The sequence below is a fragment of the Streptopelia decaocto genome (assembly GCF_964273445.1).
Source record: "Streptopelia decaocto genome assembly, chromosome: 3".
NCBI classification, from domain to species: Eukaryota; Metazoa; Chordata; class Aves; order Columbiformes; family Columbidae; genus Streptopelia; species Streptopelia decaocto.
The window spans coordinates 74,383,345-74,405,093 of record NC_138656.1 but is presented as its reverse complement, the minus strand read 5'-3'; the positions used below and the strand labels follow the sequence as shown (position 1 = coordinate 74,405,093).

General features: G+C 38.1%; 1 protein-coding gene across 4 annotated transcripts in view; it reads right to left on the bottom strand.

Annotated features, from left to right (window-relative positions):
* PDSS2 (decaprenyl diphosphate synthase subunit 2) overlaps nucleotides 1–21,749 on the bottom strand; it is a 117,168-nt gene that overhangs the window by 35,678 nt on the left and 59,741 nt on the right. For all 4 annotated transcript variants that reach the window (XM_082049974.1, XM_082049977.1, XM_082049976.1 and 1 more), the window contains one exon: nucleotides 6,992–7,190. In XM_082049974.1, the coding sequence (XP_081906100.1) occupies nucleotides 6,992–7,190 (199 nt within the window). The remainder of the gene's footprint in view (nucleotides 1–6,991; nucleotides 7,191–21,749) is intronic.

Below are 21,749 nucleotides of genomic sequence, written 5' to 3'. Positions count from 1 at the left end.
AAAATATTCTTGCAGTGTATTTTTGGGAAAGAGCTTCAAACTTAGACTTGATGATGCACAGTGATACCTGTGACTACGTATTTCGATATAAGTCTCAGTCCTTCCATGCTCTGGAGCAGTCATTCTGCTACAAGGCACTGGTTGCAAGACATACATGTCCATAAGGCAAATAGCAGAAATCATTCTTTTTTCTTTTTAAAAAAAACTATTTTTTCATGCAGAAGGGGGAGGATGGAAAACAGACTGAAATCTAAACATGAAATTTTCCAGCAGTGTCATGGCCAAGAACCGCAGAAAAATAAACTCTTTCAATACAGACCTATACTAATCCCAGTGGAGTCCAGCTACGGGAAAGCTTAACATAACGTAACATTAGCTTTAAAAATCAGTACAGGTGCAAAAGGCCACGAAGGTAAAGGACAGACCTATTAGAGGAATGCACTGATTGGGAATCGAAACGAAGTTAAGCAGTTCTAATCTCAAAACAGACATTCAGTGCAATGCAATAGAACTCTTGCAGATCAAAAAGGAGACTGTTTCTAACATATTACCACAATTACAGATTAAGACCAGTTTTAAGAATTTCAATTAAACTAAATTAGTAAGTTAATAAGTTGTGCCATCTAATCCTCTAATTTAACTTCTCCAAAAGATTACTTTTCAAACATATAACTGAAGCCATTAAGGTAATGAAATTCTACAAATATTTAATTATATTACCAGTTATAGCTAGAAAAAGTGAAACAGAAAAAAAAAAATCTGTAAAATATTCAGAAAATTGAATGCTTCATTTGCTCAGGTGTTACTTTAGGGTCTATAATTTTACTTCTTGAAAACACAGGCAGATGATGCATTTGCTAGGGAACTGCTCCACTGACACCAGCATGGAAAGGGGCAATGGGAAGAGCACACTGCAGTAATTAGGAAATTCACTAGCATCATTCTAAAATTTTATCATCATCGTCACAAGAACTGTTACCTCTAATGACAGCAGAAATGCTAAACGGAAGTTTTAAGGCAGTGGTGTGGGAAAACTTTGATTCCAATAGATTTTGATCTTTTATCTCTAACATACAGCATTTTTTCCCCCTAACACTTAAATACTTTCATTGATTATTATTAAGGGTCTGGTTCTGCTACCAAAGGAACTCCACATGATTATGAACAAAACTTTAGTCAAGAAAACTTCTCATTAAAAATCCAGTGCTTGAGAACACCAGGCAGAAAACACAACACATGTCCATTAAATGGACATAAAGTTTGTTTGAATTACAATCTCTCCTATGTTTTACTTTAAGGTAAACTAAACCCAAATTTACCTCTCAGAAGTGGATGAATATTATTAAGTTTTGGTGCACCATGAAAGTAATTATTAAAACAAATATAAGTTTTCTTCAGAATTGATTCATAATTATGTATGAATCATAACAATGTATTTCTCAGTACTGAAAGCCAGTTTGCTTTATAGCCCGTGTCTCTTAATCCAATCTGATCTCTGTTTCTTGCCAAATTCATGCCCTACCATCACTTAGCTGCTCTGTGAGCCCATCATTTTAAAGGTACTAATCTCTAACAGCAGCTTGTATCTTGGAAGAGAAAGCAGGTAAGCGAGCAGAGGTGAAGAATTAAGAGCAATTTAAAATATATTTTACATAGAATAGAGACTCTTTATAACGTAAATATACTTAGTGGATATTTATGGTTAAGATCTTCCACCAGAGAAAACAATGAATAGCTAATTCAAAACAACTTTCATTGCTCTGAAAATATCTCACAACTAAATTTACCAAGAAGCACCTTCTACTCACCTCAAACACAATGAAAAGCCTGTTCTGATGGACAGCAATTTGGACAAATTACAAGTGCGTGCCTGCTAATGGCTGCCTTTATAGAGACAACAAGACATTTCCTTTTAAAAAGGATATTTCTTACAGGATTATTGATGGTAGGCACTTCTTGTGTTCTTCAGAATAAGTCTTCAGTTTTGAAGAGAGGGCCAGAAAACTGCCACTCATCCTAGGAATAATTTCTTTAGCAAATTCCTGATTTTTCACTGGTTTAATAGATGACATTTTAAAATTATAATTGTACATTCTATCTGACTTGTTTGTCAGTTCTCAAAAATGTCAATTTACATCAAAAAAGCAACTGGCACAATTCGAGAAAGGGCACACTCTCCATATCCTTTGCTGGTCAGCAAGGGACTGAGATGCTCGAGTTCAAAACTGAGTCTTCCCCTTAGGATCACAGCTGATGCCACAGAAGTAGAAAGCAGAGTTCAAGAGGAGAAGCTCTTTTACGAAGCACAGTGCACATTCAGATCGTTGCAATAAGACGACTCAGGAAGACTCACATGAACAACTTGTTGACGTTTACACAAACACAAGGCCTATTTTGTAAACAACACATTTATGCCTTTAGAAACACATATTTAACATAAGGAAATGCATCCACTATAGAAGTACTTATCTGTGCTGTTTATTTATAAACAAATAATGCTTAATGGAACAATGCTCTATAATGTGGTCTTCTGGCAGAGCTTTGCATTGACAGACGAGATTCTTAAATTCAATTCCAAGCTTTCAAGCTGTAGATTTTGAAGTGCTTCTGTGAACAGTTTAATCATTCCAACAAGAGCTCACTGAATTACAGTGGGAAAAACTATGTCATTCTTAAGATTTCAGTAAGAACTACGGAGAAGACTGCCATTACATGTATTTTAGTTTTCTGGGCTAAGTTTTGCCATTTTTTCCTCCTCTATTTTCTTTTGGGTAGGTTTTATTTTTCATTTTGGCTACATTGTTTTTAGGTGATTTGGTTTCGGTTTGTGTTTGGTTGTTTTTCAATACAATCGAATGCCTTCCTATCAGTTTATGGAATTGCAAGCAATGCATTTACAGATTATTTTCTTTAGTCTATTTTCTTTAGTTATCAGCACATTACAGTAGGCATTGCACTAAAATGCATCATTTCATCCTTCTGAAGTTCTACGTATCACTGTCTTCAGAGTGTGGGAGGATCAAAACTAGCCACAGTGACATCTTCTATGCACCCTCTCCACAGTCTCATAGGACAATTGATGATTCAAATGCTCTAGGAAGCTACAGCTTTAATGTTGCAACAGGTTTCTTCCAACTTATCTGTGATACACCCTGAAAAAGCACATTATTTGATAACATCTTGGTCAATATTCACACATCACTTGTGTTAAAATGTCTGTATCATATATCCAGCTGACAGGTGACAAAAATGTGAATTAATGCTTGTTACTTTTGCTATGTCTGCACCTGAGCACCATCCTAAAAATATTACAAGAAATGAAGGTTATTTAAGCAGAAATCAAAGACAAACTGACAGTTTTTGCTAACAGTCAAAGCAGCACTTCCATGCAACAAAGTTTGGTGTTAGCAGTTTCATCCCCACATCCTTGGCTAGGCAACCGGAGATAACAAATGCTAAAGACACAGTATCTTCTGATGGTAACAAAGGACCAACCCTTAAACACATCCTTTTACACTTCTTAATAATTTAATCACATATTTATTTAAAACTGCATATGGTCACATATCCCACAAGATACTTGGGAGGTACCTTATTTTGTTAGGCAAACATCATCTACTTCTCCATCTCTCCCACATCTACATTGTGTGCAATGACTTTTGCAAACACCTTATCACAATCTTAGTATCGAAACACTGTGATCTCAAAATAGGAAAACCTATCAAAACAACCCCATCATCACCTCTAAGCACACTCCTATCCCAGAAATCAGTGCATTACCAGGTGTTACTGTTTTGTTATTTAAGCAGCAACTGCGCCCTTCCTTGTCGCAGACTCACCATTCCTAAACCCACCACTGACACACCAACTACTGAAATATCGCAACCCGGTTCCTCTTTGGGCTCAATTCTGTTCTAAAACCCATGGATTAGCAATGTCCAATCTACTACAGGATGCAGTTCTGAAGTGGGGTTCTATTCATACTGCCTGCAATCAGCAACGTGATTTATTGCTGCAATCACCATCTAAAACACCAAGTAGACGAAACAAAAGGATCATTTATATAAGGTGATAAAAAAGTTAACAGGAATGTAGAAAAGAATTGTAAATGCATGTGATCTGATCAATCTAATGCTTTGTAGCTGTAAAAGTTTTTTGAAGAAACTACGGTTCATTTGATGCAGTTTTTATTATCTGAATAAATGGAGAACTTTGCTATGATCACAAAAATGCAGCACGCAGTTGCATCTGCCCTTCAGCACTTTATTTCAAGCCTCTGTCAATACCAACTTTGTAATGATAATTAATGTCTCATAATTTCACGAAGTGGAAAATGAGAATGCTTTCTTCTGAATTATTGTGTGTCCAAACTCCCAAGTTTTAGATGACTTCATAATAGCGGAATTGATCTTACAGGAGGCTTCCTAACCGACATTTCAAGAAAATCTGAGGTTTTGTACCTCAGATATTAAAAAACCCCAAAACATCTCCTCAAACCCTCTTTCACAAGACTTTAGCAAACATATGGGAAATATAAGCACTGCTTTAAAAGAAGCCCCCCAAAATACAAACCCTGAGCCTTGTATCTTGTTAACATCATTACAGTTATATTCTACAACAGTAGCAAGAAGAGGAAAATTACTACGAATTAACAACAACAATTCCTATATTTAATGTTATTTAAAAATCAAAGTGTTACCTAAGGCAATTACCTTGCAGCCTTTTAATATCTACAGGGAAAAGCCTAAGGGAAAATAATTGACTTTGCTAATTTTACCCTTGGCAATTATAAAATAGCTCTGCATTTCATTACGACTACAGAGTTTCACATCTAATTGTCAGCCCCGAGAGAAGCACAGAGATAAACACATCATACAGAAGCTTAGGCAAGAGTTGAACAGCACAATAAAATTATTTTGGTAGCAATGGTTTCAGTTGATGTTAAAAACCCCTTTGGTTTAAATTCTAGTCTATACACCAGCTATGCATGTCTATAGAGGTTACAGCCCACCACGGTCAGTGCCACGTACAATACAATGCTGCTCATTTCACGAGTCAATTTGCTGAGCTACCCAATAAGTGCCAGCGAAAAAGCAGTGCTGTAATTTTTACTTTGTACATCAAAGAAAACAAAACATTGTGAACAAAAAAGTCACAGTTATTTCACACTGCTGAAAAACAGATGCCAGATTTGAAAATTCATCATTTACAAAAGAATAAATACAGTATGTTTAAATCATTGCACCTGTCAAGAGATTTCTATAGCTTGTACTTCAATTTCTCTAACTTCACTAGTAGGGTTAGATGTATGAAAAAGAATAATTTACTAAGTCAATCAGTTTCCATAATGGCATCCCACTTATCGTATGTAGAAGCTATGAAAGTATTTAGATGTCAGAAAAATGAAAAAAAGTGCTAAAATGTTTTGGCAGAATTTTCTGACAAGCAGTATAATGATTGCTTAAAAAAAAAAAGAAAAAAAGTATTTCTTTGCACTTGTGCTTCCTTTCACTGTAGGCCTGTTTCCTGGCAAGTCTTCAGGGATTATACATTGCTGCTGCAATATTTAATGTACTAAGTGCAAAGTAATAGGTGCTAGATTTTATAGAAGTTTCCTCTTACGCTGAAACAACAACAACAAAATGATGTGCAGTTAAACCCCTTGGTCTGTCTTGAGAGTCTTACTAAGTGCTAAAAAAAAAAAAAAAGGGATACAAATCAACTAGTAAAATCAATTGCACCTTATTTTGGTTATGGTATGACTAAAATTTAGCACTATTTAGAACTTTTTTACTACTTACTACCAGTTATCACTGTAATGGTCTAACCCACTATTTCAGCAGATCGACATCAAATTTTCTGTCTCTTCTCCTGAATCTCAGCTCTGTGTTACAAAGTGACACCACTTTTGAGAGAAGCTGTCACACTCATGATCAAAGCAGTACAGAAATACTCAACTACCATCACGAGGAGCTTTAGCATGAGAATCTAAAAAGAATAGAATCCTTAAGCTCAGGATTAAAACTGTGTTGATTACTGACAATTGCACACATGACAAACATTTATTTTACAGTACGATATGGCAGCAATCTTCAAAAGTATAAAAGTACCACTGCAAAGAAGAAATGTTTTGTTTGCTCTGGAACGACACACTAACCTCTCCAGCCTTAGGTGCATTTAGGGGTTACACTGGACTGGCACAGGGATGCCCAGGGATCTCTCTCCACCATGGGAGGTTTTAAGAACAAGAAGGACAAACACATGTCAATAATGATTTGGTGTAGGTGATCCTGTCTGAGGAAAAGAAGAACAGACTAGAGAGATGATCTCTTAAGGTCTCCATCAGTCTCAGTTTCTAAGATCATACATATATACTATTGATTTGTCGTGAAAAACATTTCCCTGTAAAGTTTCAAACAGTTTGGCTGAGCAGCTGGATTGCAGCTGCCCTTTAGAACTGAGTACATCTACGTTAATAGAGCAATCCAATACTCAGGGGCATCCAAACGTCTAACAAAACAATTTTATTAAGATTAAAAAGACACCCTAGTGCTGTGTAGACAAAGAAATGAAGTCTTCTCCCCACAAGTCCTTAAGACAGACAAACCTTTCAGAAAGCACAAGGTAAAACAATATAACAAACCAAGCACATCTTCACCGGGCAGTCTGCCAGAGGAGCTGTAGTCCAGCATGTCATGAGGATGCCACTGCATATACATTAAATTAACCAAATTAACCACTCATCCATTACTACCTATGGATACAGGGCTTCAGAATGTATACTAAAAAGACTTCGACACAGTAATTCTGTAGGACAGTGGTAAAAATGTCCACAGCGGCCTGTCAATCCACCTATGTATATATGTTGATTTTTACAGGATGATCCATATATACATATATATCACAACTGCTGCCTTTTTAAAAGGTCTCTCTTTCACAAGATTCACTAATAGTTACTTGCTCTGGCAGCAGAAGAATTTTGTTCTTTTACCTTGGTATTCTGCAACTGTGCAAGGCTTGTGCAAGCATTTGCTAGAAGAAAATCTCCACTCAAAACAGCCATTTTATTTCCAAACTGCATATCCTTCAGCGGGCCATCGCAGGACTTGAGCTCACCGATATTCACTATGCCACGATGCACCAGAAAGGCAGTGTGGATCAGTTCTGTAATCTCAGCCAGACTTCTTTGACTGAAAGCAAAGAAAAAAGTACAATTGTTTTTGATGCTATGAATAAAATACAGATTCTTCGGGGGGAAAAAAAAATGACAACCGCATGTGCTAAACAGACATTTTATGAATTATCGTGTAGCTCTTCTATGCACTTCTAGAAGCCAGACCGGGAGGCGTTAAGCAAAGAGAACTAAGTATTTTCAGGTAAGCTGCTGGTGCCACAGGTTCCGTTTGGAAGAACGCTGCCCTTTGTTTGAATTCTTTCGCAAAATAAAGCTAAGTAATTGATACAGTCCTCATGGTGCTTTCTTTTTTTTTGTTTTGTCTTCTAGAAGCTTGAGGGACACTGACATGAAGAAAATGCCAAGCAGAAAGTACTGATGGGAAGGAACAAAGGACTTATCAGCAGGGGAGTCGTGAGCAAGCTGATCCAAACACTGTAAGAATACTGCAGTCAATGACTGCTCAAATTAGAGTTAAATTAATAACATGATACCTTGCAGTTCAATAATACCAAGAGGGGAGGGCATAGAGGGGAGAGGAGAAACTGCTGAACATTTTAAAACTGTGTACTAATGATATTTCACTGGTTGTTTTAGTCAGAAGCAGCAAAGGTCCAGCAAAGGGGCAGACCCAATTTCATGTGGATAAGTTTTCAAATCACTTCTTATTCCAACACACTGACTGCTGCATGCTGAATTTAGGGTTTTCTCATTCCTGTGAGAGGCTTGCCACAGAGGTTATCCCATAGAGGCTTGCCCTCTATTTATTTTTGTTTTTTGGAAAAGGCAGGAAAAAAAGTCATGTAGCACAGCCCTCTCTTCCCCTCCTCCTGCAATTCAACCCTGCAGCCCCCAACAGTTAGTGACTGTCACTCTGAGGAGCCCAGGGATGTCACCTTAGCTTGGAACTACAACCATGCGATGAACAGACATAACAACTGCACAGGGACAATGGGAGGGGGGAACAGAGCAACACACAGGAGTATTCTCTGAACACTGCACACCCAGATATGCACAGGCCCCCCTCTTATGAAATCTTCAGCACATTCACATGTTTTCTGACTCAAGCAGTTCCCTTTAGGTCTCGGACACTTCATAGATGAGCAAAAACACAACGCATGCCATCAGCTATACAGATAACTAAAAGGCCTTAAAGTTCAAATTAAATTGCAACCTAGTAAAAGGCATGTTATGCTCCCTGTGCTTATTCAAAAGTGGCCAAGCACTGATTAATCAAATAACTAAACTGCTCCACACATCCACATATGTATCCTTGCTGATACATGTTCACATTAGATTCTGCTTCAGTGCCGGCATAGTACTGACCAAATTAATACTGTTGCCTCTAGACAGTGAAGATGTGTGGTACCCACCCTGAGCAATATTAATCTAAACTAACCTTCTGCCCCAAATATATCTGACCTGCCAAGTGGCCCAGCAGCAACTGTTTAAGCGCAGTGATCCATGGCAATCAGTAAGAGCAAAGGGCCAGCAGAGCCACAGAGCCTGGGCAGGCATAAAAAAGGTAGAAGAACTAGGGGGAGAGGATAAACAGAGGTTCCCAATGTATTTTGTCACACACAAAAAACCTAAGCTGTTTTAAAAGCTGCCTTTATAATTCACAATTTTTGCTCCATGCAGAGAAAAACAATCTGAAAACAAACCAGCCAGCCATTCTCCATGTAGACAACAAAATTGAAGGTTGATGCTGTTTTTCAAAGAGCCGAGGGAGAAACGTGCACAACCTAGAGCCGCAATATTGTTTGTGATCATGCCTGCCTCGGCTCTAACAAAGGGTTAATAAAATTTCAAGCTCGGAGAAAAAGACTAACAAGACATCCCGATGCTCCTGCTGTCACTGTCAGGGCAGCCCTTGGAGGAAATGCCCATATCCATTCGCTTTATCAGATGGACAGCTGATCAACATTAAACAGACTTGCTCTGGGCAGACTGAGCCCGGCTACCTGTTTGGAATAGCAATGAGAGCCCCTGCTCCCCACCGCCGAGCGCTGCGTCTCCCACCGCCGTGGATCCCGGGACATATGGGGATCCCTAGTGACGAGCACATGGAGCTGCAGCCGACTCCAGCGACGGCTCATTTCCCCCAGCTGAAAGCAGGAATTAATATCCCGAGGAGATCAGGCCACCTCTGTGACCCCCAACTACTGAAGTGAAACGACGACTGTCCTATTTCTTCATTTAATAAGCTTTTAATGAAGGAAATCAAAATCCCCTCTTTGACTTCAGCATCGCTCTTCATGAAAAGGTTACACAAATACATCAGTGTCATGCTTTCCAAATGCTCAGGATCTGGATGTTTTCATTTCTTTTTCTATAATCCATTTGTTCTCCAAACGGTATTCATATTATTTGTGCTATCGAGAGAACCATATTAGGCAGATAATCTGTGTCTAATTCTGATCTCACACGCCACTCTTCCTCTCTCTCTCTCTAGGAAACTAAACATATAAGAACCAAAGCTATTGCAGAAATCCCAGGCAACAGATTCCTTCCCATTTTTTGTAATAACCCCCATAATACCCAGGCATGACTAGAAAGCCCACAGTGCTGCTACGGATACAGGAGGGTTCTTGACATGACTTTGTAAAGCATCTAACAAGAAAACCCCCACTATTATGAAGTTGCTACTGAATGGCTAAAGCAACACTACATACAGCTTTCTTGATCTAAAGCACTATTCAGTGATTAAATAATTGTGTATTTGAAAGCAGCTAATCCCAAAATACAAAACATTAACATTTATGCAATGCTGGATGCATAACAACATAGAACAGAGTACAAAAGCAGAAACAGGGCAACAGGATTATGAACTCCTGCTGCTGCCATCCTGCTCTTGCTCCAGAGCCCATGTTCACACGACACAAAAGTGGTTGCCACAAAGATTACTTACACAGCAAGGTAGTACTGAGAAAACAGTCAACATCTTTAACACACATGGAGTCTCTAAATGAAGTGGGCTAAGAATAAGGAACGCTTTTTCACCAAATGCCAACATACTTCCATCTTTCTTTCATGGGCTTCGTCACTGAAGCAAGAACTCCCTGCAAACCACCACCAGCTGCCCCAGAGACTCTACAGACAGACATCACATTCCAACAGATGACGCTGTTTTGAGCTCCACATGCCCTTCCATCTCCTTTTCTTTCTCCTCTTCCAAAAATCAGCCTACATGCAGAAATGTCATTCCAACGACAGTGGTACAGATGTTTGGACAGTACCAAGGGGACCACGCTAAAAAGTTCTGATGGGTCATAGTCAAACAAGCACAAGTTTCCCTGTTAGGTGCATTACTTGCACAGAGCTAATCGTGGAACACAGCTCAGCTCCCCTATACTCCCTCTACTAAGAGAATCTCAGAATCACTGAGGCTGGAAGGGACCTCTGGAGGTCACCTGGTCCAACCACCTGCTCAAGCAAGGCCACCTAGAGATGGTCGCTGAGAACCATGTCCGACAGCTTTTGTAGATCTCCAAAGATGGAGAGACCTCCTCCTCCTGTAAACAGGACATACTGGCTCATCACCTTTTTGAGCCAATTCCTATTTACCACTTCAGTGAATACCTTTTCCCCCATTCAATTTTTTTTTTTTTGCCTCTACTCTTCACTTCATGAAAAACTTTGATTTACAGACTTTTCCTGCCTGTGGTGTGTAAAAAGGAGCAGCATGTAAATTGCCTCGTTTTTCTGCTCTTGACTCCTTGTTCCTGCAAGTTCAGTACCAGTGTAACTAACCTAAATCTCTGTAAAATGCTTTCTGTGAAGCATTCCTTAAGTTATGAGCTCCTCAAGCTGCAAATGTCATCCTGGAAAGTACAAAGAAAACACTAACTTCACGAGGAATGAAAAACTCTTCAGCAAGGTCAATTTGAGCTATATTGACTCCAGTACTATAACCCACCAGCTTGCAGGAAAATACTAGAAAAATGTAAAATTAAGTTATATAGACATCCTGCAACAAAACAAAACAAGTGCAATACCTACTCTTCCTCTTTGCTCCCCTCTCCCAATGAAGTCACAGATCACTGACATCCAAGTTTTGCTGAACTTCGACAAACTGCTGAGCATACTGCAATAAATCTTTTATTTTTGCCCTTATAAACTAATGCTGCTGCGATGCCAAAGTAAGGAATGCAGGTGTTGTAGAAACCCCATGCTCAAAAAGGCACCACATCTAGAGAAAAAAAATAAAGAACTAAAGGAGAATCTTTGTAAATGTGCTTCTACCTCAAAAAGTGCATTTCACAATTTTGTTTTGGTTTAACATTTCATATTTGTATGTCTGGGAGTCTGCCTCATCACAGTATCACTGTTATCAATGGTCTCATGATGGAGATGACCATCTCATGCAAAATTGAACACCGACCAAAGCCTGACCAAAATGATATTAAATGGTAAGAGGGACTGGCAAAATATTGAAACAAAATTCTGTGGAAACAAAATAGGTTTTGGTAGTAAATTTCCTATGCAACTTTTAAAAATTTTGCAGTGTTCCTTCCTGGCATCCTGAATACTCTTTTTGTTGTTTATCTTTAAATATTGCAGCAATCAAAAATTTGCCAGTATGATCTCTTTAACAGTTCTTATGAATTACTTCATTCCCTAATTTCATGTCCTACTCTAAAAAAAGAAAGGAGTATTTCCTAAATGATATTTAGGAAAACATATGATAAAATAGAAGCATTAAATAGCACAATTGTATTGCTGTGAACAAAAGAGCACTTCAGATTAAATACTCCTCTGCAATATGTGCGATGGAAACTCTCAGTAACAGCAAGAAAACTTGAGTCAGTTTCCCTTTCATTATCAGTCTACTGCCAGAAATATACTGGCCCTCTCAAAGGATGATAGGTTATGCAAAGAACTGTTTAGTAATTTTAAATGTTAATAGTACACATATTTCACAGAAATGGACCCAAGACAAATTAGCCATTAAAACTCATATTCTAAAATTTTCAACAATGGAAGTAACTGCAACGAACAAAGCAATGGAACTGACAGATCAGAAATTCTTTAAGAACTTGTAACACTTAACCTTTAAACTAAAGTGACTAACAGTACACACCCAAAATTTGAACATTTTCTCTGTGACCGTCAGTCCAATAGCTTCCTTTCAATACCTAAAGGATTAACTTGTAAATAAAATATAAATAAATGTAAAGCCTTACATTTGGGATTTTAAAAATAAATACATTAAAAATACCAGCATACATTCCATTTTAGTGATAACTGTAATAATCCATATACCTATGAATCTGAAAACCAAAATAGTCCTTTAGTGGAAAATTACATATGAAAAATAATAACTAAAGAATTAAACCAATAATCTCAAGCACTGACAAAGTATTTGGGCAGAATGTGGTATCAGATTTTACTTTTTTTGTGACCAGTGAACAGAAAGAAAAGCTTTTGCAAAGACAAGAAGGTGCATACACTAAATTCAGGTGCATTCTGTATGCTCTGGGCATTGTGCTGCCCCCAAGATAACCCACCTAGTTAAACAGTAAGAAAGAGCTGGGATTTTTACTGTTATTTTTTCCATTCATGTGTCAAGTCAACACCATGGTTAATAAAACCATGATTCAAGGAACATTGTACAGTGAGTAACAAATAGCATCACGGCAATGGAAAGTCTCGTTCTCATCTTCTGTATATAGTCTCTTTTACAAGAAATTTAAAGGGGAGGGGGAAGGTGTTCAAACTAGTCAACTTGTACGGTAGGCACTGTGGTTTCACCAATGGGAACAATGTTGGGGATAAAGCAGCAGTAAGCACAGCACCAAATATTCATTGCGTGACCATGACTCATGTACCCAGCAGAAAATACCAACCCACTGCTGTCCTTTAAAAAGGGCAGAGACTAAGACTTGTGTGCCTCTTCCTCTCTTGGTCACTAAGCTACTGTAGGGTCATCTTCCACCTGAGGGATAAATGAAGTTGAAAGACATCAATTCTATGAAGTCTATTGAGTATTCTGTTTAAGTGCAAAAATAAACTGATTGACAGGGATGAACTGGCTACATATCTTACCTCTTTCATCTCCTTCCCTTCCTAGCATCATAAAGTTTTTGAAGTAAAACTTCCACCCATGCTCCTTCACATAGTTTTCCTTCCTTATTCTTGAAAAGATCTTACATTTTCATTCTGTATCTCCTCTACCACTGAATAATGCTTAATTCCTTTTCCCACAATTTGTCTTAGTAAGCGCTTCCCTTAGCCCATTACAGGGTTTGACAATGTTTTCTGGTTTTCAGTGGGCAGATGTCCACTGCAATTCAGCAAACCAGTTTCTCTAGGCACTGTGGGTGGTCAGCAGGGGAGGAGAGAGGCACTTAAGTCAGGCTCCGGTTCCTTTTCTTAATATAGGAATCCAGAAGAAAGGTTTTGGCAGTCTTGACTTCACTGATCATTACATTAGGTCTACCACAGAACAACCAATTCCCTCTTTATACTCCAGACAGCAACACAGAAGTTAAACCAGTTCAGATCAGTTTCCTTCCAGTGCCACAGAGATGCCAAGACAGCCACCACCATGTCACTACCATGGAGCCCTTGAGCCTTGGAGCCAGTTGCCTGCACCCAACTGCAAGGGATCCATATTTGCACCATCACTTCCCCGCCAAATGAGGCCCTAACTGATGAACTTCAGAGTCTGATGTCTCTGTCTGGGTTACCCCTACATTTGGCATCGGTGGCCAGTACCCATGATCACAACCTTCAGCACAGCGCATTCTTCTATAGATTGCATTAACAGCTATGCAGACCATATCAAGTACTATATCAAGTCATATCAAAAGCTAAGGTGTTTATTTCTTCAAAGAGCTACTGCTCTCATTATGTCAATAAAGATGCAGCTACTACAGGAGAATTTACTTTGAATAATGTATATTAGCAAGATAATGTATTGTCACTATCTTTAATTTCTAAAAGGACATTTCCTACCTCAAGAAATGTTGCATTCCACTTGAGTGCTCTAATAAAACTTTAATTTGCTACAAAGAGTTCATATCAGAACTAGAAAGTTATGTACAAGTGAACATGATCTCAATGCATTTGTTAAAACAATAATCAAAACCATAGCAGTATACAAACATTCTTTATAAACATGACATATAATACTCAGAAGTATATAATATTGTAGATAAGCAACATTTTCAGTGATAAAACAAGCTGAATCATTTAGATAAACTAAAAATCTGAATAGTTTTTGGAAACTATTGAAGACTATTTTGCTGTATGACCAAAAAGCCACAATTCCCCAGTTTAAAAGGCTAAGCTGATTAAAAACAAAAGAAAAAGCCAAAAAATCATGACTTCGACAAAGCTAAGCAGCTATAATTCCCTCCCTCTTTAGCTCAAACAAACTGGAAAACTGATAGCAACAAATGCAAATCAGATAAACTAGGCAAGGAAGAAAATTGTTAAAGGAACAAACGAGAAAATGCAGAGATGTACAGGAAACTGAGCAAAGGCAATTTAAAGAGGATATACTAAAGACCCACAAAGCCATGAAGAATTTTAAGAACTGAATCGTCCGTCAGGGTGGGCAGAAACATAATGACACAAAGGCAAAGGATTTTAGAAAGCTTGTTATATTTTTAAGCAATATATTTACACAACCAGATATAAATATCTTCTAGCTCAGTAGTAAAAAATAATGCTCATGAATGGCAGCCGGGTCAGGATTTTATAGCCAGTAGGTCCAGAGAACTTGCACTCAGGAGGGAAGGCAACAGAAAAGGAATGACACAGCTGATAATCAGCAAAGAGAATGAATCATCCTCAATACAGAGTCAACTGAGCTGGTTCAATATGCTTTACTGTAGTAAAAATATGCATTGCAAAAAGAGATCAGTCAATAGACCTCAGCTGGAATTAGAGAAAGCAGAGCATATACATACAGGACTAGGGACTCTGTCAGGAAGAAAACACTGAGTGTTTGGAAAAGGGCAGAAAGAGGGTGAAGGAACAGATCATCCGAAATAATTGATTAAAATACAGGATACCACTGTAGTCAAAAAGGCTAACAGGATCCATTGATGATTTAAGGGAAGAATAGCAGCAAAAGTAGTGTTTCTGCTGGCCCTGGGTTTCCAATGCCAATAAAAATCATCACTGGTAAAGTTATTTCAGGAAGAATTTGGGAAAGCAGGTAAAAATTTAGAGAACAGTCACACTAACAACCTGAGTAAAAGAAAACATATAAAGTGAGAAACTAAATCTGTTTAACATATGGAGAAGGCTGATATTGAACTCATAGACTGACTTGGTCACAGCTGTTTAAAGAAGGTTTATGTATTTACACTACAGAAAAAAAAATTAAAATAAAATCAAGATAAGAAAATACTCAGATTATTAGGCAAAGACAAAGGAAGATCCAATAGCTTGAAACTAAGAAAATCCAGAGAAGCCTAAGGTGAAGGCACTTGCTGAGCCCTGTTACAAAAAGTAGCAGTGGATTCTCCAACAGCAGCACAACTGAAGAGAACACCTGATTAAATCCTATTAGACCTGACTAAAGTTGGGGAAATCCTGTGGCCTGTTTTGTATTGCAAGCCAACCTGAGTAGCAAAATTGTGTCTCTTAGTTATTCATGTATTCATCAACCATAAAGCCAAGGGAAAGAAACTTTTCAGAAAATAAATGAAAGACAACTTAGATTTGGCAGCAGTTCGTGTTGGTCCCTGTATCTGAAAACTTACTATTCACCAGCAGCCCATTTTCTTTTAAGTAGATATAGATGCTTTCAGCATCAGGATTTCCAAATGCATCTATTCCAGCCACCTTATTCAGGAGACACATCAACTCCAGAGCCACTTTGCCCATTTCAGTGACCTCCCATTCCCAGCACAGGAGCATCCTTTCAAACTTCCTTTTAAGCCAGTTCTGCATGAGGAAACCACCTACATTCAAGATTCACATCTGTCTTTACAAATTTAGGTACCCATATCAGTAATGCGATGCATTTGGCACTGTACTAACCTGGGAATACATACAAGTATTCCCACAAAGAATAGGAGATAAAGAAAAACAGAGACCATCTACAAAATTATTTTATGTATATAAGGGTGTGTATTTTACCTAAGTATACATATTTTCTTTAATTACAGTTTTCCATATAACCATTAGGGGGTTCTAGCCATGCAAGGCACATTTATTAAAGGCAGCATGTCAAATAAGAGTTGACAATTACAGGCTATATCAATACACATTATGCCAGATGGTAATGAGCCATACACAAAGGGCCAGCCATCCAAAATAATCACACCATTTTCCACAGAAATGTTGAAGAGGTTATGGTTTATTACACAGTGCTCATTAGATATACAGTGGCAGCATTAGCAATTTTTCCTTCATTTGTGTCTCATTTAGGACTCTGCCCCCACAAGCCCATTCAAATTAGTACACAAGGTTAAAACCATTATGGTCAGAGGGAAAAAAAATTAAGTTGTATTTTTATTTTACAGTAATGGTGGATCAAAGTTCCCTGGAATCTATTATTCTCACAACTATTATCTAACACAGATACTAAAAAGAGTGAAATTCACTGTCATTTGCTGTGAAGAAAGATAGCCTATTTTAAATGAGCAAATTTTATTAATAACACTAAGTGAAAACCACAGTTAGGTTGTAACACAAAGTGACAAAAGTCATAAAACTAAAAGTTAAAACTGAACTTTCAGCCTTGGCTTTGAACTTACTCCTCTGCTTTTCAATTTGCTGCTTTAACAGCACGGAAAAATGTAAGTATCCAAAAGGCAACTCATCCTTCACAGCAGGCTGGAAAAACAATTGTCTCAAATAATCAGAGTGCCATCTCTGAGAAAACACCTATGAGATCTGACTTATAGCACCTTTCTACCCAGCTGCACATGTTGACTTCCAGCTAGAAAACAACTGTCAGAGACATTCATTTTCCTGCCTTTCCGTGTTTAGAGGAGGTATGTGGGTGAAAAGATGTAACAGGGCAAATGTGAATATTTGTCAGCACAAGCAAAGATATGTTTATCACTTAAAAACATGCCGATGTCCACCAAACTCCAAATGACAGCATTTTAAAGTCAAAAAACTGCAAGAAGGAGGGAGGACTGGAGTATTGGATGTGGCACCTGACAACACAAGTGCAGAGAATTGGCTTTTCAAGTCCAAACTCCTCTTCTGAAGGTGCAGAGCATCGCTTGGAAATCTGGGTCTCGCATCAGGCAGCCGCCCGGCTCACAAGGCCAGGGCATCCTCACACCTCCTCCCCCGGCTGCTCCTGCTGAGCCACTCTGCCCTTACACAAAATGCTGAATTATTCATTCAGCCAGATGGCAAAAGAGCGAAAAAAGTCAGTCAGTCTCCAGGACATTATGGGAAAGAAAGGTGGGACCACCTGGACTTCAGTTCCTGCTCCACTAATTTACTGAGAGGGGAACAACATCACCTACTCGGGCATTCCTGACCTAGGTGTCCTATATCCCTCTATGAAGAGGATTTTTCTGAAAATTCAGACAGAGGGGTACTGGGGATTTGCATCCTTTCAAATACTCGAGGGAGTCAAGCCTGGATTCCCTGTATCCTCGGTGAACGCTCAGTCAGTGGCTCAAGAGCGCGGAGCAGGGTTAACAGCACATCTCCAGTTTGGGAATCCCACCCAGGTAATTTCCTAGTTAAACTAGCCAACAAATCTTATCCGTGTTTTGCAATTGTTTGAAAGATAAAAAGCACGTTTGATTTAACAGCAGTTTAAAAAAAAATTCTACAAATTTAGAAAGAATTCCATTAATTCCAGACAATGTGAGTCTATGATAACTGAGCAGCTACTCTGATAACTAAACACAGTAAACAAGTTTTCTATCAACAACAACACTTTGCATCAAGTTCTTTCTACTATCTGCCACTTGTACAGTTCGTTTTATTACTGACAAAACTACTTACCCCAACAAGGTGGCATTTTTGCAGGCAGACACCGGCAAATATGAAATACATATGAAACCTGCACAACATGAAACAAACGCAAGCCCCTGAATTCATTATAAAATCCAAAGGGCATAAGGCTAATTTAAAGGTCTAAGTAAACACAGACAACATTATGCAGAAGTGTGATATAGTTATTTTCAGGCTAAGTTTCCAGACAATTCAGAGTAGGTTTAAATTCTCTAATGCTTGATTCAAAAATTAAAGACCATTGGCCAGTTCCAAGGAAGCTGATCACAAGCAAGCCCACGTCTGCACAGCTATCAGTGGTCCAGAAAGAACAGAACCACCACTGTTTCCTTAAAACAGCAGTACTACATTAAAAAAAAAGAAGGTAAAAATAAGATACTTGAAGCTGATGGGGTGAAAGAAGATCAAGCCAAAAGAGTTTAAAATGGAGCTAGCTTAAAGGTCGTCTTTCAGCTTACTGAAGGCAGCAAGTTGCAGGTATTGTAAACAGGAGTCTAAAAAAGGTAAGAAGGGAGATGGTCAAAAGCTTTGGCAACGGCTGCTGTAGCACAGCCTTGGAAAAAATGGCATGGGAGGATACGCGATGCAAGGAAAGACAGCAGGACTCAGAACTGAATAAGGTATGTCGATGATAAAACTCAAAAGATGAGGTATGAACTAAAGGATTAATTTGTGGATTGGATGATAGTGCTGTTACCAAAGCAGAAATCGAAAGGAATACAATGATGGAGAAAACCACATATTTTGCTACGGAAATGACCAGGATCCCTTCCCTTACGATAGCAGCATGTGTCAGCCAGAGTGCTTACGGAATGACTTGCACCACCCAGGATGCCCATCCAGCCAGAATTACCCAGATTGGCTCTATAGGCTCTTGACAACATGTATCCTCCAATTATACCTCATGCATCTATTCCATGACAAATTTCACATCATGGTTTAAAAATAATTTTGACTATTCTTTGTTTTATTTACCCAAAATATTTAAATATTTGCGCTAAAACCAACTGCAAGGATACGAAGGGAAATAAAAGGTTTCACTTGCAGGCAAATGGCAAAAAAACACAGGCTACTAAAAATTAATTTTATGACCATACTTTCTCTTGCCTTTATTAGCTGTTTCTCAGCCCTCCAAGACTTTGAAGCATGGCTATAATTTTATTTGCATTGACTATGGGAGCTGGTTTGAACTAAAAACAGAAATTCCCACTACTGTGTACTGTCACCTATGCAGACCGCCAGCATGACTTATCACCCCAAGTGTTTCTCTGAAATATCTCTGAAGAATTTGTCTATAATTGTACTCAATGTAGCTGAAAGTTAAGGTGCAGTAACCTTGACATTAAAGCTCTGCTACTAATGACACTTGAAATATACAGAAGCTTTTTATGCGAGAGAAAAGAAGGTAACCGTTTTTATGCAGTGAAGAATGAACACCTGATAAATGAGCAGTCCTGTTAAGAGAATAGATTGTTCATACGTCTAACTGTAGAGGAAAAAGGCATTAAAAAAACAAAATGTGAATCATGAGAATACAGTGTAGCAGATAGGGCTGGGGTTTATTTTTGTTATATAAATATGTATATATTTTTATCATGCTGATACAAAGCTTACTGTATGTTCTGAAAGAACAATAAATATCCAAACTCACAGAAGGGAGAAAAAAAGAAATCAGAACATACACTGCTCGCACAACCACAGATACCTCATACTATCTAGGAAACCTGCACTATTCTGAACAGCTGTAACTGCATTTATGTTAGTCAGCAATTAAAAGCATGGTTATTGCACCTGCTCTGCTCTCCCCTCCTGAACTTTCAGTGTTCAGAATTGGATAGAGACATTAATACCATATACTGAAATGGTTTATTATAAGAATGTTTTTGCTTTTCACGAAGCAGAAGCGTGCAGCAGATGGATGTTGCCCACCATGCAGAAGGAAAGAGACTAATGGCAAGAGGGAGAGGGCAGATTCTCGGAGACCTCGTCCCTCACACCAGGTGCGTTGACAGAATCACCAGCAGGGAAAGGATAATAAACCTTTTGGAGCAAGGCAACAACTGCTGCTTTGGGGACCATATCAGCATAGTAACAAAGTTTTGGTGCTGTCGATGTCCACAACATTTTATCATTATTATTAGTACTTACATTATGCAAACAGAGTATTGAGAAAACGTGTCTTTTGATGAAAAAGTACTACCTATTATACCACTGGCATAATTTCCATCTATTCTTCCTTCATTTACAGCAATTCTATAAGATATTTGAAAATCTCATGCTTTCATTTTTTGGTCTTTTCATCCCAGAATGATTCAATCTACACACTTTAATAAGGGGTAAAATGACATCAACCAGTTCAAGCAACATTAACATCAACTGCATGATGGTGGAGAGAGAACTACATGCTAATAAACCACCTTCAAGAACAAACTTAACTTCTGCAGAATTCCTACCTGAGTCCACAAAATAGGATCATTTCTTGATTGCAGCCACTACTGCAGTTTTTCTAAAATTCAATTTGTTAACTGGAACAGCACATGAATTTAGCTGAACTTTTTGTACTGGTTTTGTTGCAGGGGTATGGGTATCAGAAGCCAGAACGAAATCTCAGCTGTAAGAGACTGAAGTAAACTCTCCATAGAACACTCTTCGGGTGAAACATAACAATTATGAGAAAGAAATATTGTGCAGTATCTGAAACTTTCTTATGTTTCTCCCCTTTCTGGAAATATTAGATTAATAATTTGGCTGCATCGTCTCTTTCCACAAAATTCACACAAATTTGTCCAAGTCTTTGGAAAAATTAAAAATGACAACTTCAGGTATTTTAATGGACTTCAAATAATGGACCTAAATCTCATGTGTACTGAACATGCTACTTAATCACACTGGCAGTGTTGATCATAAGTTTTCAATTGCTGCAAAACCTAGAAAAACACATCATGTTTCTGATTAAAGGTGCTTAAGCACCTTCTCAAATACAACACACTTAGAATACCATGTTGTATTCGTATTCTTGAAGACTTTACACCTAATTCTCTAAACTCCTTCTCAAATCACTGATCACTATCATCATACATATTTCTAGTAACTTAAACTCAGAATGTAACCATTATCTCCAAATCTGGACTTGCCATTCTTGCAATCCATCCACACCTAAAAACTTTTTCCTGAAGTAACAATTTAACTTCCCCTTTATTCTATTAGCCAAGATGCAACATAACAAGGACTAATATTCTCCCTTCCAATCTACTGAAATACCATCTCATTCCCATTGAAAATATTTCTGCAAAGATGATTCATTTTTATTAACGAGTCATTTCCATGAGGAAATTTCTTGCTATTTTTCTTAGTGATTTCTCTTCCACTACTGCATCAAATAAAAACCACTTCACTTGTGAAGATGAAGATCCACCATATGAAGATGTCAGCACACACTTCTATTCCACAGTCAATGTCTGCTTATTATAAAAGGGGGTCCATCCAAAAATTTGTTTCTCCCTATCCTGCTGTCACACCCTGAAGAAACTTCAGTTTCTGAAATAAGAAATTTTTGATTTTACATTCTTTACCAGATTTACTTAGAATTGTTTCCCCTCACCTTTAAAACTAAAAACAAGCAACAAAC